General features: G+C 45.3%; 3 protein-coding genes and 1 long non-coding RNA gene across 4 annotated transcripts; 2 read left to right on the top strand and 2 right to left on the bottom strand.

The window, feature by feature from the left end:
• Nucleotides 1-145: 145 nt before the first annotated feature.
• LOC121181338 (protocadherin Fat 4) lies at nt 146-11821 on the bottom strand. Its single transcript, XM_041037255.1, has 27 exons — nt 11690-11821; nt 11287-11380; nt 11086-11204; nt 10802-10975; nt 10590-10718; nt 10242-10397; nt 9729-9909; nt 9371-9504; nt 8323-9273; nt 7976-8104; nt 7417-7572; nt 6437-6617; nt 6224-6357; nt 4828-5775; nt 4322-4447; nt 3881-4132; nt 3701-3799; nt 3405-3577; nt 3080-3231; nt 2695-3002; nt 2402-2512; nt 1959-2150; nt 1574-1671; nt 1328-1489; nt 1060-1245; nt 901-975; nt 146-808 (listed from the first exon to the last, which is right to left on the bottom strand). The coding sequence occupies exons 1-27, from the start codon at nt 11819-11821 to the stop codon at nt 643-645; spliced, it is 5718 nt and encodes a 1905-aa protein (XP_040893189.1). The 3' UTR covers nt 146-642.
• An 853-nt stretch (nt 11822-12674) lies between these two features.
• Nucleotides 12675-13126, bottom strand: LOC121180387. Its single transcript, XR_005893947.1, has 3 exons — nt 13085-13126; nt 12904-12993; nt 12675-12797 (listed from the first exon to the last, which is right to left on the bottom strand). It is a non-coding gene; the product is annotated as an uncharacterized LOC121180387 (long non-coding RNA).
• Nucleotides 13127-14844: 1718 nt separating this feature from the next.
• LOC121180385 lies at nt 14845-17176 on the top strand. Its single transcript, XM_041035757.1, has 5 exons — nt 14845-14971; nt 15203-15235; nt 15485-15600; nt 15848-15883; nt 16310-17176. The coding sequence occupies exons 3-5, from the start codon at nt 15485-15487 to the stop codon at nt 17004-17006; spliced, it is 849 nt and encodes a 282-aa protein (XP_040891691.1). The 5' UTR covers nt 14845-14971; nt 15203-15235; the 3' UTR covers nt 17007-17176.
• Nucleotides 17177-17205: 29 nt separating this feature from the next.
• Nucleotides 17206-24652, top strand: LOC121181330 (hyphally regulated cell wall protein 1-like). The gene is made up of 5 exons (XM_041037245.1): nt 17206-17218; nt 19782-19877; nt 20157-20197; nt 20362-20477; nt 22331-24652. Exons 1-5 carry the CDS (start codon nt 17206-17208, stop codon nt 23547-23549), a joined length of 1485 nt encoding a protein of 494 aa, XP_040893179.1. The 3' UTR covers nt 23550-24652.
• Nucleotides 24653-25423: the final 771 nt, after the last annotated feature.

Genomic DNA, 25423 nt, shown 5'->3' with positions numbered 1-25423 from the left:
CCGGGAACCTGAATGGATCATAAACGCTGCTCAGTGCGGATGTGAGTACAGAATCATTCATGTCTCAGTGAAACGAAGCTGCTTCTATCAGGTTCTTCTGTGGCACTTTAAAAAAAAAACATGGGAGTAGATGAAGGGACAAAGAACCATTTATCATTTCATACTTTTCAAATTACAGATGAAATAAAATTCCACACTGATAAAAGTCAAACGTGTTTTATTACAGACGCTGACTCTAGGTTTTCCTGCAGAGCCGAGCTCTTATTCACATTTCTGCTCATAAAGTGCATCGATGGAAAACAAAAACATAACGTTTGATTTCTGCTGAATGATAAATTCACAGATGATCCTGCTGCACGACGCTCAGCACACGGGTCAGTAAACCTGGTAAACTAATCTGTAGTCAGTCAATCCTCAGTTCAACGTGACAGAAACAAACATTTAAATAAATCATTTTTAAACGACAGCAGCTGATTTCAGGGAATAAACAGGTTTAAGTTAACGTCCCGCCCACAGAGGCTCTGATTGGTCAGCTGTTTGTCTGTCTTTATAATTTGTTGTTGTTGTCATTGTTAGTGGTTTTAATGGAAGGCGGTGGAAGTGTGTGTTTGTTTCAGCGGCACTCTGCGGACTGACTCCGGATCAGAGGGAGGAAGTGCGGCTTCCGTTACCGTCGCTGTTTCTGTCCTCTCCAACTCTCACGCTGTCGCCGTCCGTCCCCCGCTGCTTGTCCTCCGGTCCCCCCTCTGGTTCCTCGTCCTTTGACCTTTGACCCTCAGAGTTTTCAGAAACCTTCTGAGACCAGTTCCTGAAACATCAGAGGAGATTTTCCATTAAAAAAAAAAACAGACTGAGATTCAGAACTGTGATGAAGAATCAGGCGTTTTTAAGGCGACGTACGTGTGAACTTCCGCCTGTCGGCCGATGTCAAAGCTCTCTCTGTCAGAGTCCTGATGTTTCTGCTTCCTCTGGAACCTAAGAGGTGAAACACACCACGGATTTCAGTCAGAGTCGTTTTTCTGGGGCGGTTGGAGACGAGCTGGTGGTTTCCGGTCTCACCTGATGATCAAGGCAACAGCCGCGATCAATCCCGCGATGCTCAGCGCCAACATGACGCTCAGAGCGATGACGGCAGCCTGGTCGGAGGCGGGGCTTTGAGGCTTCACCTGTACATCAAAATGAAGCCCCTCCCCAAACACTCTGACCAGCTCTGCCGTCACAGCAGCTGATTGGCTCTGCAGTTTCCTGATGAGCAGAGAAACGACTTTTAAATACGTTTAAATACGACGTTCCAGCAGTTAACAAAAAACAAATCTCAGCTACTTACTGTGTGACTTCCTCAGAGGAAACGACCCCGCCTCCGTCTACAGCGAAGAAGCTGACCAGCGTCCTCACATCCGCTCTCGGGGATCTGGACTCTGCGGCTCCTCCGTTGGAGCTCGAGACCTCGATGATGTTCACGGTCCAGCTCAGAGCAGCTCCCAAAGACCTGAGAGGGAAAATAGATGCAACAATAAACACAGGAAAAAATAAACAAACAAACAAAAAACAACCTGTGGAATAAACATCTTACTTCTCCAACTCTGGAACTTTCTTCTCCACGATGTTGGCCGGCTGGTTCAGGGAGATGATCACCACATCACCGCCGTTCACATTTCCCTGGACCGACACCTGCAGCAGAACAGCCAGGTTTCTTCTTTTAAATGATATATACAGTCTGCACAACACCAGGAAGCAGTGAGAACACCAAACGAAATGATAGCATATATATTATAATAATTTATAATAATTTAAAATAATTTAATTTAAGAACCTGCCCAGGTACCGGTCTCTCTGAACCTGGACAGGTACCGGTTCAGGTCTCTCAGTGCAGAGCTGAAAACATTTATTCTACATCATTCGAATTTTTGTTTCCCAGGATTAAATGTGGCTCCTTCCTTCCTGTTTTCCACTCTCACCTCCACCCTGGTGGTAGCATACAGTCCTCCTGGGTCTGTGGCCTTCACCTCCACCGCAGCCACCTGTCCCGCCAGACCCGCTGCTGACACCACGTACACCAGGCCCGAGGACGGGTCCACGTCGAAGTGAGGACTGTGTGCAGACAGACTGTAGTCCAGCAGGCCGTCATCGCCGACGTCGGGGTCTGAAGCCTGCGGGGGTCAGAGTACGGACACATGCTGTGATCTGTGAAGCTAAACTGATTCCACAGTGACAGGATGTTGGTCAGTGCGGTGATCTCTCCGATCTCCTGATCACGTGACGTGTTTCCTGCTGCTCACAGGCCTGATGGGCGGGTTTCAGTTCAAACCCTGAGCTAAACGCAGCTTCTTCTCTGACACACTAACATGTTTCCTCTTTATACGGCAGCAAATGGAAACCGACGGAAGCTGAGCGTGTTCACCTTGACGCGGGCGACGGAGGTTTTATACGGAGCGATGCTGAAGACGGAGGCTTTGTAAACATCGGAGGGAAACTGTGGAGACTCGTTCACGTCCTCCACCTGAACTCTGACCTGAAGGAGAGAAAAAACCAGAACAGGTGACGACAGTGAAGAGGATTCCTGTAAATCAGTGAACTCACACAGTCCTGTGTTCTTCTCTCTGTGTCTCAGCAGGACGAGTGGCTGAGTCCAACTGCAGTATGATGTATAACATTCAGCACGTCTCATCACTGTTAAGGCCCAGAAGGCCGTACCACTGCGATGGCTGATGTAGGGGGCGTCCTCGTGTCCACTGCCTCCACGTCCAGGATGTACCACTCCTGCGTTTCCTTGTCCAGCTGCGCTTTGGTCAGAACGGCTCCGCTGGTGTTGATGGAGAACAGGTCAGTGTGTGTTCTCAGCGTGTAGGCCACATCGTAAAGGTCGCTCCCCGACGAGGCCTGGACCCTCCCCACCGTGACCCCCGCCGGACCGTTCTCGGGTAGGCTGAAGTTGTAGGAGGAGCTCTGGAAAGCCACGCCCTCCAGCAGACTGACGGTCCTCAGGTTCACCAGCACACGAGCTGCAGGGAGATGGGACGAGTTAAGGACCAAGCGCAGAGATAGAGACGTGTGACGGTCTCCTACGACTCAGACTCACCTGTGGAGTTCAGCGGAGGCCGGCCGTGGTCTTTGGCCATGGCCATCAGCTCCAGCGTGGTGTCCTCTGTGAGATTAGCGAGGTCAGAGGTCAAGGTCACTGCCCCGGTCTCACTGTTTAAGGCCAAATATGGAGAATTTCCGGCACTGAAACTGAACCATAGGAAAAAAAAACGTTCAACAAACAAGAACGATAAACTGTCATTTCATCACCTCATCGTGTTAATAACACCAGAAGATTTATTTCTTAAATCAGTTAAATCATAAATTCCTCAGAGACACGATGTTAAAGATCCTGCATCCAGCAGCTCAGGTCTGATCTGGACCTGTAGGTGATGAGCGAGTTGTCCCCGGTGTCCCCGTCGGTGGCGGACAGCGTCAGCAGCAGCTTCCCCTCCGCTGCGTCTTTCTTCAGGACGCTGCTGACGTAGAGGTCGGAGGTGAACTCAGGCGTGTTGTCGTTGATGTCGGTGAGGCTCACTGTGATGGTGGTGACGTTCTGGTGACAGGGTTCAGTTTAATGAAAGACTCAAAGTAAGAACAGGAAAGACAAACAGTGTTCATGTCTAACTGAGGCCGCGTGTGTCCACAGGCTCGGTCTCCGTCTGCAGGTGTCTCTCACCTGTCTCTGTGGGCTGCCTTTGTCTGAGGCCCTAACGACCAGCTCGTAAGTTTCCCTGCTCTCCCGATCCAGACGTCCAACAGCCAACAGCGTCCCGTCCTGCAACAGAACACACGACCTGAGCCTGGGCGCTGACACGGCGCTGAAACAGATTCCCACAATCCTCTGCCTCAGCCTCACCTGTCTGAATCTGAAGAGCGGGTGAGGGGCGGGGAGGGACACAGTGACCTCTCCGTTGAGGCTGAGGTCGGAGTCCGTGGGCACGATGGTGAAAATGTCTCCCTGGGTTTCCTCGGAGTAGTCTCCCTCAGGGATCTGCAGGGGGTCTGGGATTACTGGGAACTGTGGGGCGTTGTCGTTGTAGTCCAGGACGGTGATGTTGAGCTGAGCTGTGGCTCTGAGACCATCCGTCACCTGATCCACCGCCACGACCTGAACACAGACCCGGAAAACAAGATTTAACTGTGGTCCAAAAAGAATTTTTTATTTTTTCAATTTTGGGGAAATTTTTAAAAAACGTTCCTCAGAAAGATTCACATCAGTGTGTATGTGAAGATGTGAACCTGTGTGTGTTTGGGAAGCAACACTCGGACAGGAGACAGGACATGTTCATTATTGTACCTGTAATACGTAGCTGTCCTTTGTCTCTCTGTCCAGAGTCACGTCCTTCCTCAGCGAGACCACACCCTGCTTGTTAATGTCAAACGTATCGTTGGTGTACAGGAAGTAACCTTTGGAGAATCCACCCTGAAGAAGAAGATAAGGGTGAAGTGTGATAAACCATCGGCACAGAAATAAAAACAGGTGTTTATCTGAAAAGTAATAAACTGAGAGAGAGAGAGAGAGAGAGAGAGAGAGAGAGAGAGCACGTTCCACACAGAGATTCATAATAATAATAATAATAAACAGTCAGTGGTTTGTGATCCCTGATCCTGGCTCTGGAGACAGGATGAGAGAAGACAGAGACATATACTGTGTCTCTGATGTGTTTGGGACCAAGTCCAAAAACTGACTCATGAGTCCTGAATCTTAAAACTAGATTTGAAAATGACAGTGTGGTGGAGGAGGGTCACACTGCTGCTGGTGAACCATCGCACCAGGACGAGCGAGTGCTACACGTCACTCACCTCGTCCCTGTCCGTGACCTCCAGGCTGAGGATGGAGGCGCCGCTGGCCAGGTTCTCGGAGACGGCCACGTGGTAGCTTTCCTTACTGAACTCAGGTGGGTTGTTGTTCACGTCCTTCACCTTCACCACCACAGAGCCGTTCCCAACTAGAGAGGGAGTCCCCCCGTCAGAGGCCCGAACCATCAGACTGTACACCTTCACCTGACTGTAGTCCAGAGGCTGGACCAGCTGCAGGATCCCGCTGGAGGAGTCCACCTCAAAGACAGCAGGGTCTGAGGAGGGACTTTGTTGGAAAATGCTGTAAGTAACTCGCCCGTTTGCTCCTTCATCGGGGTCTACAGCTGATAACGTGAGCAAGCTGGTCCCCGTGGACTCTGTCTCTGAGACTTCAGCCTGATACTCGGCCTCTGAGAACCTCGGGACGTTATCGTTGACGTCGGACACTTGGACCAGCAGGGCGGCTGTGGCCGACCTGGCTGGACGACCCTGATCTTCGGCCACCACCAGCATGTTGTACTCAGCCTTGGTCTCTCTATCAAGTGCACCGGCCACACTTACCATCCCAGACACCGGATCAATGGAGAACCTCCCCTCTCCTCCTCTCAGCGAGTATCTGATCTCTTTATTGAAGCCGCTGTCTTTGTCTGTCGCTGGAACAGCAGTGACATTGGATCCTACCTCTGCGTCCTCTGGGACCGACCTTGTGACAGAGCTGGAGGCGAAAACTGGACTGTTGTCGTTGACGTCGGTGACATGAACCTGCACGACTGCCCTGTCGCTGCTGACCCCGTCAGAGATGGAGATTTCCACAGAGTAGTTGTGCGGGGCTTCGTCATAGTCCAGCTTCACCTTTGTGGTGAATTCACCGGTGGAGGAGATGGCGAACCTGTCGGCTTCCGTCTCAACTTGGAGAGTCACGGGATTTTCTCCTGTTGCAAGGAAGTCGACCTGAACACACAAAGAAGAAAAGAATCACGTTATTCTGGCCTTAGATTCTCGCTGGAATTTGTGAGGTTCACTGGAACAAACAAATCTGAAGCCCAAAAAAAACACTGCATGATTTTCGTCTCGTTTCCAGCTCAGATTAAAGGTGCGTTTATAAAAAGTCGCTGCAGAGACACAACAGAAACAAACACATATCCGAGTAGAAAATGATTCACTGTAGAGAGAAACACACTCTGAGCACACACCACACTTTAAGAACAAGCTAACTACAGCTAACGTCTTTACAGCTGGTGCATTTTGAAATTTTAACATATTTATGTAAAAGTTTCTTCACATTTTAATTACGTTATTGTTTTGTTAAACAATTCAGAAATGAAAAACTGTTTGGATATCAGTGATGTGATGATCTGTAATACTTATACGTTATAATCTGTGCTAATTTGCAGCTCACCCTCAAGATCTTTGTTCCTGGGTCTCGTTCTTCTTCTATGGTGCCGCTGTAATTGCTCTGTGTGAACTGTGGGTTTGAGCTTCCAACAGCAAGAATCTCCACCTGGGCTGAGGTGGATCGGGACACTACGCCCCCTAAAGGTGAGACGGGAATAACATTATCATCACTTCACTGTTACTTACTGAACTCAAATGGAAAAAAAGTTTACAGTACCATCTCTGGCTGATATGAACAATAAGAACTGCAGGGTTTTATGAGCTTCAAGTGGAATGGTTTTGGTCAGAGTGATGGCTCCTGTGTTTTCATCAACTGAGAAGTAGTTGTTGTGATTCCCAAAGTCGATGGAGTACTTGATCTGTCCATTCACACCTGCATCTGGGTCTTCTGCCTCAACCTTTGAATCACAGAGAACAAAAACATCTTTAATATCAGCAGAGTGCTCTGTTACTCGCCGATCCAGGGAACCAAAACACACTGTGAAATTGCCAAAACTGTGGACAGGATGGTTTTCAAGTGGCAAGTAAAAGTGCTTTATGTTTAAACCATACATTTCAGGGAGCTGAGACTCAAAGTAAATGATCTATAAGTCACTCTATAACATGTGGGGTGCCACAGGGAAGTGTTTTGGGCCCTCTACTGTTTCTTTTTAATTTCTTGAAAAGGTATTTTTATATGTACATAACTTTGCCATTTCAGCTTCACATAAGAATGAAAGGACTCTAAGGAGAATCTTAGGTGACCAAATGACCACAAATGAATCTATTTCACTTGGATCAAACCCAAAGCTAAGTAAGCTAAGTTCAACCTGTAATGTCCTGGATGGTCTCTTCTTTCTGCCAAACTCTCCGTTAGTTAAACGTGATGTCAGAAATAATAACAGTAATAATGATGATAATACTAATACTGATAGATTTTAAGTGTTTCTCACATGACCCAAGATCAGTATACATACAGAAAACAAGCAAAAAACCGAGATTAATGGAAAACCTTGTCGTTCTCTCTCCATATTAATCTACGTGGAGAGAACATGGCTTTATTATTATTCAAACTATTATAAATTTGAATTATTTAGTCTATTTCTCTTAGCTAGTGCGGCTAGACTTTCAAAATAAATCTTTAGCAGTGAATGCTGTTTACACACAAATAAGCTTAAATTTGTGGAAACAATGAACAGAACTGAACAGACTCCTCACCTTCACTAGCAACATCCCCTCAGTCTGGTTGGTGAAGACTCTGCTTGCGTACTTGCTCTTGGTGAATTCAGGGCTGTTGTCGTTCTCATCCAGAAGAGTTATGTTCACATTTGCCATCGCAACATGGTTTGGTGGTTCCGTCTCTCTCGCTTCGACCTTAGTGATGGACAAGAGAAAGATGCATCAGGACGTAATCATCATCTCAAAATCTGTCCCGGGAATTGGTTGAAAGTTGATGTGGGATTCAAAACTGCTCCTGCCACAGAGAAGGACATCAAAGTTATTTATAGTTATGACCCTGATGAACAGTGGAAGTATTCATGACCATAAATTAATGGTGGCATCATGTGTCTGTCTCAGTGACAGGCCGTGCACAGCTGAAGACGTCTGCGTGGAATCTGCATCTTTGAGGAAGCTGTTTGTCCCACCATTGTTCTGCTGGAAAGCTCCATCAGATTACTGCCGTTCTGCAGCTCCACTAAACCATAAAGACTGAGATTGGACAAATTAATCTTTAGTAAAAAGATCTGTGTGGATTTATAGTCACACTGAACATTACCTGAAAGGTGATCCTTTCAGTGGCTTCTCTGTCCAGAGCTGTGGAGTTGTTCACTCTGATCGTCCCGTCAGAGCTGACAGAGAAAGGAGCAGATTCTGGAAGGATCCGCAGAGTTCCCACAAATCCTCCCTGTGGAACACCAGAGCAGCATGACTCTCAGGGAAAGGTTAGAAACAAGTGAGTGAGGAACGTTACTACCTGTGCTAAATCCCACCCCAGGCTCTGATTGGTTGATTGTTGTGGGGCTAAAACGTCCATCAGTGGGCATTAAAAACAGATCTCTTTGAATCTTTGAGCAAATCAGAGATGTGGAAGATGATCTGGTCTGAAGGCTGCATGTCACTCACCTCGTCCCTGTCCGTGACCTCCAGGCTCAGGATGGAGGCGCCGCTGGCCAGGTTCTCAGAGACGGCCACGTGGTAGCTTTCCTTACTGAACTCAGGTGGGTTGTTGTTCACGTCCTTCACCTTCACCACCACAGAGCCGTTCCCAACTAGAGAGGGAGTCCCCCCGTCAGAGGCCCGAACCATCAGACTGTACACTTTCACCTGACTGTAGTCCAGAGGCTGGACCAGCTGCAGGATCCCGCTGGAGGAGTCCACCTCAAAGACAGCAGGGTCTGAGGAGGGACTTTGCCTGAAAATGCTGTAAGTAACTCGCCCGTTTGCTCCTTCATCGGGGTCTACAGCTGATAACGTGAGCAAGCTGGTCCCCGTGGACTCTGTCTCTGAGACTTCAGCCTGATACTCGGCCTCTGAGAACCTCGGGACGTTATCGTTGACGTCGGACACTTGGACCAGCAGGGCGGCTGTGGCCGACCTGGCTGGACGACCCTGATCTTCGGCCACCACCAGCATGTTGTACTCAGCCTTGGTCTCTCTATCAAGTGCCCCGGCCACACTTACCATCCCAGACACCGGATCAATGGAGAACCTCCCCTCTCCTCCTCTCAGCGAGTATCTGACCTCTTTATTGAAGCCGCTGTCTTTGTCTGTCGCTGGAACAGCAGTGACATTGGATCCTACCTCTGCGTCCTCTGGGACCGACCTTGTGACAGAGCTGGAGGTGAAAACTGGACTGTTGTCGTTGACGTCGGTGACATGAACCTGCACGACTGCCCTGTCGCTGCTGACCCCGTCAGAGATGGAGATTTCCACAGAGTAGTTGTGCGGGGCTTCGTCATAGTCCAGCTTCACCTTTGTGGTGAATTCACCGGAGGAGGAGATGGCGAACCTGTCGGCTTCCGTCTCAACTTGGAGAGTCACGGGAATCTCAGCAGCAATTGCGAGGAAGTTAACCTGAAGAAATAAAGTCAGCTGTTCCAGTCAGAACCTTCCTGCTAATGGAAACATCTGACATTTCAGTTTGAACATGACAGTTTATAGAGAAACGTACCCTGAGAATCACAGCTCCTGGGTCCTGCTCTTCTGCCACACTGCCACGGTACGACTTTTGTAAAAACTGAGGTTTTGAGTCACCAGGAGCACGAATGTTCACCTGTGCTGAGGAGGAGCGGGATGTGATTCCCCCTGAAGGAGAGGAGAGTGGAGAAGAACATCATGATGACTCCTGATGCTGCTGCGTGTGATGAAGCACTGTTACCTCTCTGTAGTCACAGGCAGTCGCATGCATTCAGGGAGAAGCTGGGATTGTTGGGACTGAATCATCACAATCAAAATAAGTGAGTCTTAAATTTGAGTAATTGATTCTGGGAAACACTCGGTCGAGCTGGATACTCAGAGACATGATCTACCATCTCTGGCTGTTACGTAGAGAGGGAACTCCAAAATCCTGTTTTCCACCAGGGGAATGGTTTTAGCCAATGAGATCTCTCCAGAGTTTTCATTGATTGAGAAGTAGCCGTTGTCGTTCCCGAAGTCAATGGAGTATCTGATCTGCCCGTTTACACCTTCATCCGGATCCTCTGCCCTAATCTTTGAGTTACAAGACACAAATTGAACATAAAAAAAGACAACGACAAAAAACACAAACAGGTTAAAGGTTTTATCAAAACAATATGAACTGATTTCTATCAGAATATCATGTACAGCTTACAGAGAGCCCCCTTTAAGCTGTGCAACTGACAAACATGAGATTGAAATATCTCAATTAGAAATTAGAAAAATGAGTTATGATGATGATTCTACACAAAAATATGGTCGTCAGTAATGCACCTCATAGAAACATGGCGGCAACACTGATTACATGACTTGAATGGTAATCAGGGGGTTGAGTAATATTGACCAGAACTGTTTCAGTCACTCACCTGGACCAGCAACATTCCCTCCGTCTGATTCACAAACACCTTTCCCTCGTATCTGCTGCTGGTGAATTCAGGACTGTTGTCGTTCTCATCCAGCAGAGTCACACTAACTTCAGCCACTGCAACACTGTTGGGTGGACTCGACTCTCTGGCTTCGATCTTTTAATTTACAAAACAACAGCAGGGAAAAAACCAAAGATTAATGTATTCATTTGACTTTATCACGTGCACATCATCTGCTCCAAATACTCACTAGAACACCAAAATGCGAATTAATCCGCCACTGAAAATAGTCCCCAACAAATGCACGGCAGGGGTTCCGGCTCATGTTTAATCTCACAGGTAGTTTACCTGAAACCTGATGTTCTCAGCGGCTTCTCTGTCCAGAGCCGTGGAGTTTGTCACTCTGACCGTCCCGTCGGAGCTGATGGAGAAAGGAGCAGATTCCGGGAGGATCCGCAAAGTTCCCACGAATCCTCCCTGGGAACGAGTGAAATGTTTGTGAACAGATTCCTCATAATCACCACTTCATCTCTGAGGATGGTTTTCAATTTGAAATCTACCTGATCCAGATCAGTGACGATGGCTTTAAGCAGAACAGCATCGACTGGAGAGTTTTCCAGAAGCGATGGTGAGTAGTCAGACTGGTCAAACTCTGGGACGTTGTCATTCACATCCTCAACGGTGACGGACACCAGAGCATCAGCCGTCTTCAGACTGTCGTCTGTCTGAGCTGCCTGCAGAGGGCCGGGATGAAACAACAGCACAGTCCTCTGATCTGACCTCTGATTGGACGAGACTTTCTGTTGGACCCTTCAGGAACGATTCCAGATTAAAATGTTTGTACCTTGATGCTGACAGAGATCACACTGCTGTTCATCTCCTCTCTGTCGATGGCGGCCCGCACAGACAGAACCCCACTGCTCGGGTCAATGTTAAAGTTTCTCTGATATTTGTCTGGAGACACTGTGAACAGAAACCACGGGAAGCATTTAGTGTTTTTCACACATGTAGGGTTTGAGCTGAACTCAAAGCTCCGATGATTCACCTGCACTGATACTGTAAGTTATACTCATATTGATCCCCTTGTCTCCATCCTGGGCCTTTATTGCCTCGGGTTGAATGGTACGGAAATCCCCAACCTGTGTAACATACACGGGACTGAGAATCTGTCTGAAGTTCAGAAGCAAACTCTCGACTTTCATGAATTCATCAGTCAAAATCAAAGAAAACTCACAGAAAGTCATTAATGTGCATTAACGACACTTTTCTGACCAAATATTATGAAAAAAAACTGCCAACATCTGCTGCAGGTTTTAGAAACGCACCACAGCTGTGACTGACTGTTCTCTGACATGTGGATGTTTTGGTTTTCACCATTAGAACCAGTGATCGCCCAGTGAGAGAGAGCTGCTGCAGTGTCGACTCACCTGAGAGTCAGTGAGACTCACCTGATCCTCTGGAATAAAAGCCTGGTACAGGCTGCGGCTGAAATACGGGTTCAAGTTGTCAAAGTCCTCTACGTTGATCAACACGGCGGCTGTGTCGTTCAGCCCCAGCCTGTCCTGTAACAGCAAGAACATCCCGCCAGGTACGCCAGGTACACAACACCTTCATTCATTTCTCTGTGCTATGTGAATGTTTTTCCTTACCTGGGCCGTGACAGTGAAGTTGTACTTTTGGACTCGATTGTAGTTCAAGCGTCTCTTCAAAATAAAAGCCCCCGAGTTGACCACCATAAAGTCTTCTGTAGCTGGCGCCTTATGAAAGGAAGTGACGATCACATGTCATTACAGAATATTCTCACTCATCAAACACCTGTGGAAGCCCAGAGGGGCAACGTGACTCTTCATTTCATTTTCCCACTGAGAATACTGTGAAGTCTCCATTATGCTTATATCCATTCATTCATTATTTCATAGGAAAATATGCTTAAACTAATAATTATGTTAATTATATATATATTTTACAGTTATTTATTTTATTTTTGTACTTTTATTTATGATGATATTCAGAAATAGTGATGACAAAGCTAAGAGTTATGTGTGTAGCTGTTATGTGTAGCAATACTGGACTGAACAGTGACTGATGTATTGATCAGTTTTATTGTGTTAAACTTGCACCTTGTGCTGTAGTTCTTGCGACAGTAGGTGTCTGCACACACACACACACACACACACACACACACACACACACACACACACACACACACACACAGTTGTAGCTGCTGATAATGCTGTAATCACTCCACAGTATCCGTCACCATAGTAACTGGTTGTCTAGTTTCCAAACTAAATCTGTCCTGAGTAAAAGGCTCATTTTACAAGCTCAGAGAAAATAACCACACCCGCTCTGAGCTTCCACAGGGCACTGACGAACCACAAGCACCTGTTAACTGTAAAATATATATTATAGGATTATAATCAAACATTATTCAGTGACTCTCAGTACTCAGGGCTTAGATCTTCTTACAATAGAATATGTCAGCCTGTTGTTTTCTGTGGAGCTGTCCCCGTCCACCGCCGTCACTCGAAGAACCTCAGTGTCCACAGGTTGTGTCTGAAAGAAGAAAAGTCTGAATGACAAGAACTGAGGGAAACAAATAAATATACACGTGTTCTGTAGGTTGTCCACAGTCCGTTCCTCACAGATTTCAGGGACTTACCTCAGAGACAGTGGTGACGTAGTGCTTCCGTTCAAACACCGGGCTGTGGTCATTGAGGTCGTTGAGTTTCAGGGTCCGAGTGTTGTTAAACTGCAAAGGTAAAACATCATGTGAAACATTCGGTTTGGTAAAGTTACCGAATGATTCTGTTCCTTTCTACAGCAGCTGTGGTTTCACCCACCTTAATAAATCCATCACACATGACAGAGTAATACAGGGTGCTGTCACTCTGCAAGACATGGACACAGTGGACTTTAGGTCTGTAGAGACGACTCACAGGATAAACTGTAGGGCTAAAAAAAAAAAAAAAAGTCGTCCTGACTCACAGCTGCGAGTTTGTCTGCGTCCAGCGGCTTCTTGGTGCGAACAGTCGCAGTAGTTTCTCCAGGCGTGAAGCTCAGCTCCAGGAACTCCAGGTGGGCGGGGAAGATGTAGGGCACCAGCTTGACACCACTTCCTGTGATACCATTCACCACCTCCACATCCCCTGCAGCATCGCGGGGACATTGTGAGAAGGACCAGATAAACATGAGGTTCTCATTAACTTTAAGTTCCTCGTGTTATATTTCAACATGAGGTAATTATATAAAGATTAAAAGCTAATTGCACTGAATATAAATGAACAGAGTATAGTGTGTAAAGAATAAACTTCCCAGATTAAACATGGAACCACTCTCGCTTCAACATTTCATTTTCCATCAGAATTTTATCAGATTTTTTTATTTTTTTTGCTGAAGTCAGCGTTTTATCCTTCTCACCTGTGTACCCTTCGTCCACTGCTCCTAAATGTTTATTCCCGCCTGTGTCACAGTTTATGGTTGAAGTACCTTTGGGAGCAGAAATAAATTCCAGTGAATAGAAAGCAACAAACTCTTCTCATGTGCCACACCTGGCTGCTCCAGGCAGTTTTGGCTTAATGAACCCGTGACACATCCGTCTGTGAAAGTTAATTTGGTTCAACTCTTTCACTTCCAAGATTCAGAGTCACAGTTCTTCTATATACTTCTGTTTTTTTTGGTTTTTTTTGGTACTTGCGACACTCGACACTGGACTTTGGACTAAAATTAAACAGACTGACGACAGAATCTTTTCCTGATGGAAAGCATTTCTCTGATTTTTAACAGATCTGGAAACAAAAAGCTTCGTTGTTCTACTGACTCACCCGATCAATAATTCTACTTAATGACAAATCCAGTGCTGCAAGACAAAATAAACAGCTGCCATATTTTCTTTAATCCGCTCTGTGCCACTAAAGGAAATCCATCCTCTCTGGCTCCACTCACCTATAGGACTTCCTGTAACGAGACACACACAAACGGAGACAACAAGAAGGAGACAAGTCCGATTCAAAGCACCAGGGTCCATGTTGGCTCGGCTGTGTTGTCCTGAAACCTGACAGCCAACACTGATTCGATCACCTGACTCACAGGCGTTAAGACGCATCTTCACTTCCTCCTTCTTTCCATCAGTCCTGTTTTATGGCAGGTTATAAAGTTTAGAGGTTTTACTGATGGTGGACTGTGACCTCCATCAGTAAAACCTCAACCAGAACCCAGAGTTTCATTTCCCCTGAAGAATCATATTTTCACGCCAGAGGAGGAGCAGCTGATAAACTCCAGGCCTCTGCAGCTGCACATCTGGATTTTACTCTTCAGCAGTGAGTTTGATGGAACCTTACAGTGCACCACAGGAGGCAGTCGCAGCAAATGATCAATCATAAGTGAAACTGATAGCGACTACAACTCTGTGTCTATACAAAATGACCCTTCGATAAACACTGAATCAGTCAGTCGGGGTCAGGTCAGGGGTCAAAGCTACCCGATGAAGCACATGCTTCAGTCTGGTTTCATCTTCCTTAAACTGCAGAATGTTTTTCTCGTCTTCTTTTTTCCACCTAATCTCTTTGAGACATGTTCAAATAAGGATGTGGTGCCACTCTGAGGGTTTGGCCATGGTCAGACTCTGCTCTATAAAAATGTCCGTCCTGACAGGACGGAGTGCGACAGCTTCTCTGCCCTGAGAGGACATCCATCGGCTTCTGTCAGACGTCTGTCTCCACCACAGTAAGGTAAAGGATTTTCACTTGGTCGAGTTTAGTATAACTTTTTAGTTTTTTTCCTCAACACCTCTAAACAAGCTTTTGTAACAGAGAAATTAAGAAATTAAATGAACTATATAGAAACTATATTAAGAGGAGGATCGATTACAGCAAGAAAAACCTGAATTTACAGACAAAAAACTGATCTTTCAGGTATAAATTGCAAGGAAATGTTTCCGTCTTGTGTCTTTTTGGTTTTAGGGTCCTCACATCCTGCCGGCAGCAGCAGTGAAGGTGAGAACTGTCGTCATCCTGATTGTGCTGTTGTTTGACAACTGTTCACTTTTTATTTGATGTTTTTTTTGCGTTTTTGCCAAATTTGTCAAGAATCAGCAGGTTTGTAGTGTTGGACTGAACTTCAAAGAAAAAATATAACTTTAGTTATTTTCTCTGGGACATTTTAATATTTTACATTATTCTTTTTCTTTTTATTATCCCTGTTTTTAGTCCAACATGCTGATGCTGTTTGTTAAAAACACTCAGATGGCTGGCCTGTGCTGGATGGCTGTAACACTGGTCGTGTTCCTGTCTACTGAAAACAGTTTGGCTGATGTGGACCAGAACCAACTTGCAACATTTGTACAAGAAGTTCTGAACAGGTGAGCGAACTTTCTCTGGAACATCATAAATTCGTTAAAACAAAATCATCGATAAACGTGACAAAGACATCTTTCTAAGAAGGATGAGTCGTCTGAAGACGAGCTGATCTTTCATCTCATGTTTGAATTTACATTCATTCAGCAGGTTACTCTGGGTTTCTGACAAACTCTGTGATCAGTAAATCCTTGCATCTATCAAACGGTCAATCACACCTGGTAACATCTGTATGTGTTTCTGTTTCCGCAGGTACAGACCAAGCTACAGTGTTAACGGACGTCCAAGGTCAGTAAACCTTACTAATATGGCTCTTTACCAAACAATATTTATATTTGTCTGTTTCTTTTTCTGTCCTTTCTCACGCAAAGAGAAAGGACAGAAAAAGAAACAGACAAATATAAAAACAAGGACCAGAGACTGACAGAATAAATGCTGCGTCATAAACACACTGTGAACTTTGATGTTCCCTCTTTTTAATTTACAGACAAAACTACATCTCAAGTTCAGGACAAATGGTTTAAATTTCAGTTTCTTCTATTTAATTTTCAAAGAGACAGAAAATGACAAATGTCCTCGGTAACATGACTGAATTCTACAGTTCTGTTGAATTGTTGATCAAAGTCTCCATCTGTTTAACTTTCTATATATTTTATTAAGATACTGCTGTAAATGACACTTGGTTAACGTTTTGTTCTGTTTCCTTTGACGCAGATTCCCCATGTTCAGTGTGGCTGTGAGCGTCCCATACGACCCTAAAAGTAAAATGTATGATATAAATCTAGTCCCTGACTCTGGTGAACAAGTGAGGAATGAGATTCTAAATTGTAATGTGTACAAGAGCAGAAGGGTGGTGGCAGCCACAGTTCTGCGGTGGCCAAATGTTGTGAGTCAGTGTCCCCAGGCAAACGTGCAATGGCCCGATGTTCTGAGAAAGTGTCCTAAAGGGGTTAAAACATGGGCTGATGTTAAAACAAGCTGCCCTCGAGCGGTTAATGAAGGTAAAGCTGATCATGCAGAATTCCGCACTCTGCAGCAATTGAACACTTTGGTCCACAGCGAAAATGATTTTTTGCTCTTCTATGTTCTTGCTTCCCCGTGTGAGGGAAGATGTACAAATGAGAGAAATCCCCTGAACATTCTAAATAAAATAACTGAGATTAAGAACTGGAGAAATTATGCTGTGGTGTTTTCTAACATATTCAAGCCCCGTGAAGGTGGAGCCATACCTGAGGAAAACCTACGTGAGTCCCTTGCACGGCTTGGGACAAAGATCGGTCTAAATAGGATATACCGCTGCAATGAGCAAGGGCCAAACAAGTTGGTGCAGTGTACAAGCTGTTCTGATGGAGAACAAGTTACACGTTATTGTTATTCAGACAAGCGATCAGCTGGGAGGGCAGGGGGGTAAAGGACAGCACAGGATGAGGTTGGGAAAATTAAATTTGAGCTTTATATAATTTTCCCATAATTAGTTTTCAGACTCTTGCAGCTGCAACTTATACGACATAACCTGCCTTAAAGCATACGAGTGACAGTACTTCAGAAGGCGACCAGCAGCATTTATCATTGCTCAGGCCTCTAATACACTGAGATATGCTCCAAACATCATGGCTGCCGTCAGTCAGTCAAACCTAAACGCTACTTTCAGCTTTTATCTTCGCCTGTGTGTGTGTGACAGTTTGCAGAGAAGCAGCAGATATTTACACATCTATATTCACTAGCTGCCTGATTTGGATGGAAACAGTTTTGCTGATTGTTTTATTATGTTTGATTAAAATCAGTTTCAGATGTTTTGAATAATCCTGTCATTGGAAACTATACCTGTGTGACGCGCTGTCGAACTGTGTGAAATAAAGCTTGGCTCAGCTGTTCCTCATCTGTCTGTGTGAATCGCTCTGAGTCGCTGTTTAACAAACATCATTTCAGTTTTCATCCTGATGCTCGTCCTCCCTCTTTCTCATTTTGGGCATCAATAAGTTTGAACCTTCAGATAAAGGATGACGTCATTCTGAAGATTTTAGGAATCTTGAAAATTCAAACTACAGCTTCAGATTTTATCTCATGTCTCATTAAATTTCCAAAGATCGATTATTTTTGCATTGTTTTATTTATTGTAACACACAGCAGTTACTGGCTGTGATACAGGGTTTAACCGCAGGGCGGAGCTGTGACTCCAGAACCAGCGAGTTAGCGATAGCGAGACGAGCGGCGCGTGAAATGGACGAAGAAAAAAAAAAATTTAACCAGTAACCAACCAGTCCATCCAGCTCCATCTGGGCTAACAGCGAGCGCGTGGATGCATTTTGGTTTTCATGGCGGGAGTTTTAAACACGTCGACAGGACGAACGTTGTTTGCTAACTTTGCCGCACTAAGCTAAAACACTGTGGCGGCTCCGGGTTCGAGCCCCGGTCTGGGCTCCTCTGTGTGGAGTCTGCATGTTCTCCCTGTGCCTGCATGGGTTTGCTCCGGTTACTCCGGCTTCCTCCCACAGTCCCAAACACATGCACATTAGGTTAACTGGCTTCTTTACACTGTCCCCAGGTGAGTGTGTGGTTATCTGTGTTTGAGTGTTGGCTCTGCGACTGACTGGCGACCACTCGCCCATAGTCAGCTGGGATAGGCTCCAGCTCCGCCGCGACCCTGACGGATCCAGCGGTACAGAAAGTGGGTGGATGGATGGATGGATGGAATCGAGACCTCAATAATCGTAATTGAAAATCTGACCGATTAATCAGAAACCACCCTTGTTATAGATACTACCTATGAGCGTGGTGTAATACAGGTGAACATTACACTGTCAGGCTGTTTCTGTACAAAGCATCACAAACAAAGAGACCGTCACAGGAGTGAAGGGTGGACGCCAGTTCACAACACACAGGAAGAAAAGATCATTTAGTTCACTGTGCTGCTCAAAGGCTGCCGGCAGCTGCGTTGAGTTGACATTGTGATTGTGTGTCAGTCAATACACCTTCAACGTCAACATGAAAACTCTGATGCTCCAGTGCCTTAGTGGTGCCTGGATCTTCAAACGCTTGAAAAACTGTGAAACTGTAAATATTCTGCTTCTCATCAGAGAGGAACGCGGACTCGTCAGCATTACACTGATGTTTTCCTTACATGTTGATCTCTAACTCTGAGAAGTCTAAGTCACCAGAGTCAACATGACTTGACAATCAGTCGGCCACACAGATAGTTTACTACACACACACACACACAGCTAACATTAATGTACACACAACATCCAGACCTTTTCAAAGAATCCATAAAAAGTTCTCTGTCGTTGTGAATGTGCTGACACACTGCTGCCATCAGCCTGAGTGTGAGTGTATCACGACACACACTGCTCATGTTTCTTATCAACGACTGCCAAAGCAAGATAAAAGCATTTTGGTTTGGAGGTGAATCTACAAGTCATCCACTGAGCAGAAGTGTTCGTCTTATCTTCATCTCTTCGTGACTAAGTTCTCAGTTTGTCATCCACCGAGAGTTTTACAAGGCAAAGACTGAAGCGCTGTCTCATACACACCGTCGTCTCTGGAGTATAGGAGCGTTGACACACTGACATCATGGTCGTCGTGCTGAGCATTTTATTAGGAACACCACACCAACACTGGGTAGTTTCTCCCTTTGCTCTCATGGATTCCACAACATGCTGGAAACCTTCCTCTGAGATTCTGCTCCATGTTCACATGATGGACGTGTTTTTCTGTTCACCACAGGTGGTTATCTGAGCGACCGTAGCCTTTCTGTCAGCACCAACCAGTCTGACCTCTGACCTCTCTCCTCTGACCTGAGCTGCTGCTCGCTCATTTTTCCTCATTCTGATGTTTGATGTGAACATTTGCTGAAGCTTCTGATCTGTATCTGCAGGATTCTGTGTCTGAGTGGGTGTGAATGAATGAGCAGGTGTACAGGTGTTCCTAATAAAGTGCTCAGAGAGTGTATGGTTTTACTTAATATTATTCTACTTCAAGTTCAAGAGCTTCACAGTTCTTCCTTTTAAAAAAAAGCATCTTAGCTCAAAGTCTGTTTAACCACACTGAGATGAGACTTTGATCCTCTTCCTCTTCCTCTTCCTCCTTTTTGAAAGATTTGTTCAAATAAGGTTATAGTGCAACTGTGAGAGGTTTGGCCATGGTTTCTTTGTCCTCTATAAAAAAGAAAAACACTTCCTCCTGACAGTGTTCACTTCAGATTCACCTTCCAGCGCTGAGAAAAAAGACAAGAGGACCGACCGGTTTCAGAGCATCCATCAGACGTCTTTCTCGTCCAAAGCAGGTACATGAAATACAAACGCAAACTCCTCAGGGCAAAATGGGCTGCAGCTGCAAGTAGCCATTATTTTGTTAATTATTATTATTAATTATTATTTTGTTATTTTGTGTCTAAAAACTTCAGAAAATAGTGAAAAATACAAGCACAATTTTTCTAAAGCCCAAGATCACGTCAGGAAATTGATTTCTGACTAACAGTCAAAAACATAGGTACTGTATATATAATGTAATATCACGTCCTTTTCCGTCCCTTATTTAGCAGAATGTGTTTTTGTTTTTGCAGGGTGTTGGAACCGGCAGATCCTGCTGGCGACAGAAGTGAAGGTGAGTTATTTATCATCTCAGGAGATTCAGCCCCTGTAGGATGTATGTAGAAATATTTGCTATTTTATATTTGGCGAAGCATGGTCAACACCTGCAGACACGTCTGCCTGACTGTCAACTACAGATATTTCTTGTATATGTTATTACACCTGGTGTGTGTGCAGATGGCTGGCCTGTGCTGGATGGCTGTGGCGCTGGCCTTCTTCCTGTCTGCTGGAAACACTTTGGCTGCTGTGGACCAGAACTGGCTCACAAGTATTGTAGAAGGAATCCAGAAAGCGTGAGTCCTCAAAGACTGTTCCTCTAAGTCTGACTCTAGTGTGCTGCTCACTCTACGGACATGTTTCCATCCTCAGATCTTCGTCAGGCAAACGACACCATACGTGTAAAAGGCTTTAGGCTTTCACTCAGATATACATCATAAATATAACCATATTATAGAAAATGTGTTGTCTGTGATCACTTATCAGAATCAGAACACTTTCAATAAACAGAGCCCTTATTTACTAATGATGAGATGATAATGATAATGTCAGGATCCATTAACACTGGAAGGAGCCATGAAAGAAGAGTAAATCCTTAAAATGAGGACTTGTTACCTATAAATGATAACAATGCAGTGAAGGAGAAGCCTTCAGAACTCACTGCAGGAGCTGTGAGTTCTGCATCTGATATTATTCTCCTGTTGGGTCATTCTCATATTTTTCTTTAATTTTGTTAAAAATGTTCTGTAGTAATATTTTTTTATTAGTTCTTAAACTTTAATTAATGGCTCTAGAAGGCCCTGTTGTATAATGAGAGGTAAATATATGTTTTATTCCTACTTTATGGGCAACATTGTGTGTGTGTGTGTGTGTGTGTGTGTGTGTATAAAGTATATATTAGGGGTGGTTAATCGGTCCAATTTCCTGATACAATTCAATTACGATTATTGAGGCCTCGGTTCGATTACCAATCGATTACTGAGTTTCTATTTGACATCAACCCAAAATGCACCATAAAAAAAAACAGTCATCTGCTGAATTAGTCAACTTCTCTTTTATTGAGAAACATCGCAGAGCACCTGCAGGATTGTGTAACATAGCTGTAACTTACAAATTAGTTTTTAAACTCTTGTTTTACATGTAGTCTGTCACCGGGGCTAATTCTGTCGTCACCTCGTGGAGAGCACGTTGATTCGGTGGAATGAGGCTTCAGGTGTCTTTAGCTCACGCAGCCTCCTCTGGATGGAAGCGCGACATGTGAGCCCCCATCCATCCATCCATCCATCCATCCGTTTTCTAAAGTGCTTGATTCGTCAGAGTTGTGGCGGAGCTGGAACCTATCCCAGCTGACTACGGGCGAGAGGCGGGGTTCACCGTGGACTGGTTTCCAATCAGTCACAGGGCCGACACACAAACACAGATAACCACACACTCACCTAGGGACAGTGTAAAGTAGCCAGTTAACCTAATGTGCATGTGTTTGGGACTGTGGGAGGAAGCCGGAGTACCCGGAGCAAACCCACACAGGCGCAGGGAGAACATGCAGACTCCACAGAGGAGCTCAGACCGGGGCTCGAACTCGCAGCCGCCACAGTGTTTTAGCTTAGTGCGGAAAAGTTAGCAGACACCGTTTGTCCTGTCGACGTGTTTAAAACTCCTGCCATGAAAACCAAAATGCATCCACACGTCCGCTGTTAGCCCAGATGGAGCTGGATGGACTGGTTGGTTGTCCGTTAAGCATAGTAAGCTAGCTCGCAGGGAGTTTTGTTATGACTGTTAGTCAATAGCTCCGCCTTGCGGTTAAATCCTGTATGACAGCTAGTAACTGGAGGAGTCACTGCTGGGTATTACAAAAAAAAAAAAAAAACGATCTTTGCAAATGTAATAATCGACTCATAATTGTCCATAATATAATTGCGATTAATCAAGAATTCATTCTATTCTATTCTATTCTATTCTATTCTATTCTATTCTATTCTCTCTATATATATGTATGTATGTATGTATGTATCCTTATCCTTCATTCTTCTGGTTTCAACTTCATCAGTGATATTATGATAATAATCCTGTTTATTCACACTTCAACACTTCAGGCCACCTTATATCACATGAACAAAGATACTCATTGAAAATTCATTTCCCCTGACAGGTATGCACTAGGTGACAGCTTCAGTCTGGCTGTCAACGTCCCACAGAACCAAGATCCAACCAGTCTTCAGGAAGTCCTAAAGGACGACCCAACAGACAAAGTGAGCCAAAGTGTTTCGCAGGGTCAGGTTTACCAGGGCAGCAGGGTGGTTGCAGCAGCACAACCCGAGGCACTGTCACGTGTTCTAGAAAACATACAACCATTTACTAAAAGCAGTCAGGGTAATTTCCTCATCATCTACTCTGTACAATCGCCCTGTGGTCCAACGTGTACAAGCACAAATGAAGACGGTATCAGTGGCAAGATCAATGACGTTACTCAGAACTGGAGTGGTTATGCGTTTGTGTTTTCTAATGTAGCCGATGCTCCTGCTGCAGACAAGTCTCAACTGGCCCAATCTTTTAAACAACTTGGGATTTCCAAACTCGGACTCGACAACATATTCCGCTGTTACAAACCCGGAGATGATCCTTTCCAGTGCACCAGCTGCTCCTCAGGTGGAGATGTTACACCCTCATGTGTTGCAAACACAGACCTGTCAGATCAAAAACAGGGCGCAGGTGAGGAAACAGGTACACCCAAACCAGAGGGCACAGGCACGGAAACAGGCACAGGCACAGAAACAGGTGCAGAAACAGGCACAGGCGCAGAAACAGGTGCAGGCACAGAAACAGGTGCAGAAACAGGCACAGGCGCAGAAACAGGTGCAGGCACAGAAACAGGTGCAGAAACAGGCACAGGCGCAGGCACAGGCGCAGGCACAGGCGCAGGCACAGGCACAGAAACAGCCATAGGCACAGAAATTGGCTCAGCCATAGGCACAAGCATAGGTGGAAGAAGTGGAGGGCGCAGAGGACAAGGCAGAGCTGGAAGAGTCAGCAGGTGCAAAGGCCGTGGCAATCGTAAACGAGGCTGCAAGCGTAGAGGAGGCAGCGGGAGCAGAGGAGGTGGCTTGCGTAAAAAAGGGGGCAAGGTTAAAAAAGGACCCAAGCCAAGAAGAGGTGGCAAACGTAGAGGAGGTGGCAAACGCAGAGGAGGTGGCAAACGCAGAGGAGGTGGCAAACGCAGAGGAGGTGGCAAACGTAAAGGAGGTGGCAAGCGTAGAGGAGGTGGCAAACGTAGAGGAGGTGGCAAGCGTAGAGGAGGTGGCAAACGTAGAGGAGGTGGCAAGCGTAGAGGAGGTGGCAAACGTAGAGGAGGTGGCAAGCGATGGGGGTAGAATACGACTGGCGACTGAAAGGACTCGGCTAAAACAACTTAGTACGAACCTGAGACTCTGGGAAGCAGTCCCCTGATGCTTACTGAGACATAACCTTATGCACTTGCTTCTTTTCCTTTCCGTAGATTTAATAAGTCTCTTCTCTGACATTTGAAATGATCTTTCATGCCAACGTCTATATGACGCCTCAGTTTACGCCCTGACACTGAATGGATCCATTTTATTTAGCAACCTAAAGGATAAGGCTGCAGATAGTCCATATTTTTCTTTCTGTCAGCAATTCAGCTGATAAAAAGACCAGCAACAAGTCCTGTGTGTGTATCAAAGCCTGATGTGTCTGACTCAGATGAGCCTTTGAGCTCCACTGCTTCCAAAAACCATTAAAAACACTTCAGTGAGCCACACTGTTACACTGGGTGACATGTGACCACAGTTTCATACATTAAACTATAGGGGTGATGAAATAATGACTAAACATGAATTCGAGGCATTCAGTCAGTGACTCAGCACTTAACAGTTTACTGACCCTCTCAAATCCTCAGTGTTGAACTTTATCTTTCCAAAAATGAAAACAGCCTAAATTTAATATCAGCTATGACTTAAATCTCAATTCAATCCTCAGTAAATTAAAAAAACACCTGAGGTAAAATATACAGTTCAACATTTGTCCAAATAAACCCAAAACCCATCTGTTAGCACGATGTGGTCACTCGAAATATATGGACCTCAAAAGAAAGTGAAGGAAGAGTAGTTTTGACGTTATGGCAAAGAGGTTAACATGCTAACCAGCTAACTGTGGCCCGTCCCATCTCTTAATATCTCTTTCTACCTCAAGAGACGATAGTGAGTCACTGTAGTGTTCAGTCAGTCCTCAGTCCAGCATGAGAGGTTGTAGTCATAATAACTATAGGAGTCCATGAACCTGTTCAGTCGTCCTCTCAGAGACATCCTGCCTCTTTCCTCAAGCTGTTGATGCTGCTGCTCCAGCGTCTCTCCTTCACCTTCCTCCACCTCTCGAGACTCGCCCTCTACTTGATGGTCCACCCGTCACAGATGCAGCAGCCCAGCTGGATCTATCCCACTACGCCTGATGGCCAGTGTGGCTGTGGCACAGAGGAGGAGGACGAGGGAAGAGGGACCAAAGAGTGCATTCAATCAAACTGAATTCTTTAGATGGGGATGGACATTCCAGCCTTCTGATAATCTTCTTATAATATGCTGCTCCCTATTTGTTTGGTGTATGAATTCAAAAGCTAATTCTTACACATTCTCTCTTTATCCTGCAAATCAGAGCCCTGGAATCTTTTTCTTTTAAATCCTGAGTTATAGCCAGTCCTCTCCGCCAGCCACAGGGAATATGACCTGTCCATTAGTGAAACAGGGAATTGGCCATTAATGCTGTTTAGCTGAAGACGGAACATTTACTAAAGGTAAACAATCAATTCCAGTTTCCAGTTCCTCACTTTTCTTCACTGTTAAAATCAAAGCAATGGGGACAATAGAAGGGTCATGTAAACAGTCCTCTGTATGTTCAGTACTTATATCACTGTACTCTGTACTTCTGTGATGCATTATCACATCACATGATGATCTGTCCTTTCTGATTAAAGCTTGGCTCAGCATGGATTCTGGTCTGTTTGTCTGTAAATCATTTCTCTCTCACTCCCATCTGTTTGAGCGTGCTCTGACCCGTGCAGGCCACACACAAAGATAAACAGTCTGCTGTGGGAAGGGAAGTTTTTTCATTGAGTTATTGTATTTTTAACTGTCTTCAAAATTACGACGTGTTCCTAACCAAAATGGCGGTCGGAAGTAGATGCGTCTCCTTCCGCTCTGATCACCATATTTTATGAAAACCCAAATAAAACATACAA

This window comes from Toxotes jaculatrix, chromosome 4, assembly GCF_017976425.1.
Source record: "Toxotes jaculatrix isolate fToxJac2 chromosome 4, fToxJac2.pri, whole genome shotgun sequence".
Classification (NCBI taxonomy): domain Eukaryota; kingdom Metazoa; phylum Chordata; class Actinopteri; family Toxotidae; genus Toxotes; species Toxotes jaculatrix.
The sequence above is the reverse complement of the archived record's forward strand: the minus strand, read 5'-3'. Positions and strand labels throughout refer to the sequence as shown.

What these genes read in the sequence shown, in the direction of transcription:
- LOC121181338 (XM_041037255.1), bottom strand. Translation starts at nt 11,821, where the DNA reads ATGTTCTTGCTGTTACAGGACAGGCTGGGGCTGAACGACACAGCCGCC. An exon ending in AACTTACAGTATCAGTGCAG is followed by an intron (nt 11,205 to 11,286) that starts GTGAATCATCGG and finishes TTCTGTTCACAG; the next exon opens with TGTCTCCAGACAAATATCAG. An exon ending in GCCTCCGCTGAACTCCACAG is followed by an intron (nt 3,003 to 3,079) that starts GTGAGTCTGAGT and finishes ATCTCCCTGCAG; the next exon opens with CTCGTGTGCTGGTGAACCTG.
- LOC121180385 (XM_041035757.1), top strand. Translation starts at nt 15,485, where the DNA reads ATGGCTGGCCTGTGCTGGATGGCTGTAACACTGGTCGTGTTCCTGTCT. An exon ending in GTACAAGAAGTTCTGAACAG is followed by an intron (nt 15,601 to 15,847) that starts GTGAGCGAACTT and finishes CTGTTTCCGCAG; the next exon opens with GTACAGACCAAGCTACAGTG. An exon ending in AGTGTTAACGGACGTCCAAG is followed by an intron (nt 15,884 to 16,309) that starts GTCAGTAAACCT and finishes CCTTTGACGCAG; the next exon opens with ATTCCCCATGTTCAGTGTGG.
- LOC121181330 (XM_041037245.1), top strand. An exon ending in GTCTTTCTCGTCCAAAGCAG is followed by an intron (nt 19,878 to 20,156) that starts GTACATGAAATA and finishes TTGTTTTTGCAG; the next exon opens with GGTGTTGGAACCGGCAGATC. An exon ending in TGCTGGCGACAGAAGTGAAG is followed by an intron (nt 20,198 to 20,361) that starts GTGAGTTATTTA and finishes GTGTGTGTGCAG; the next exon opens with ATGGCTGGCCTGTGCTGGAT.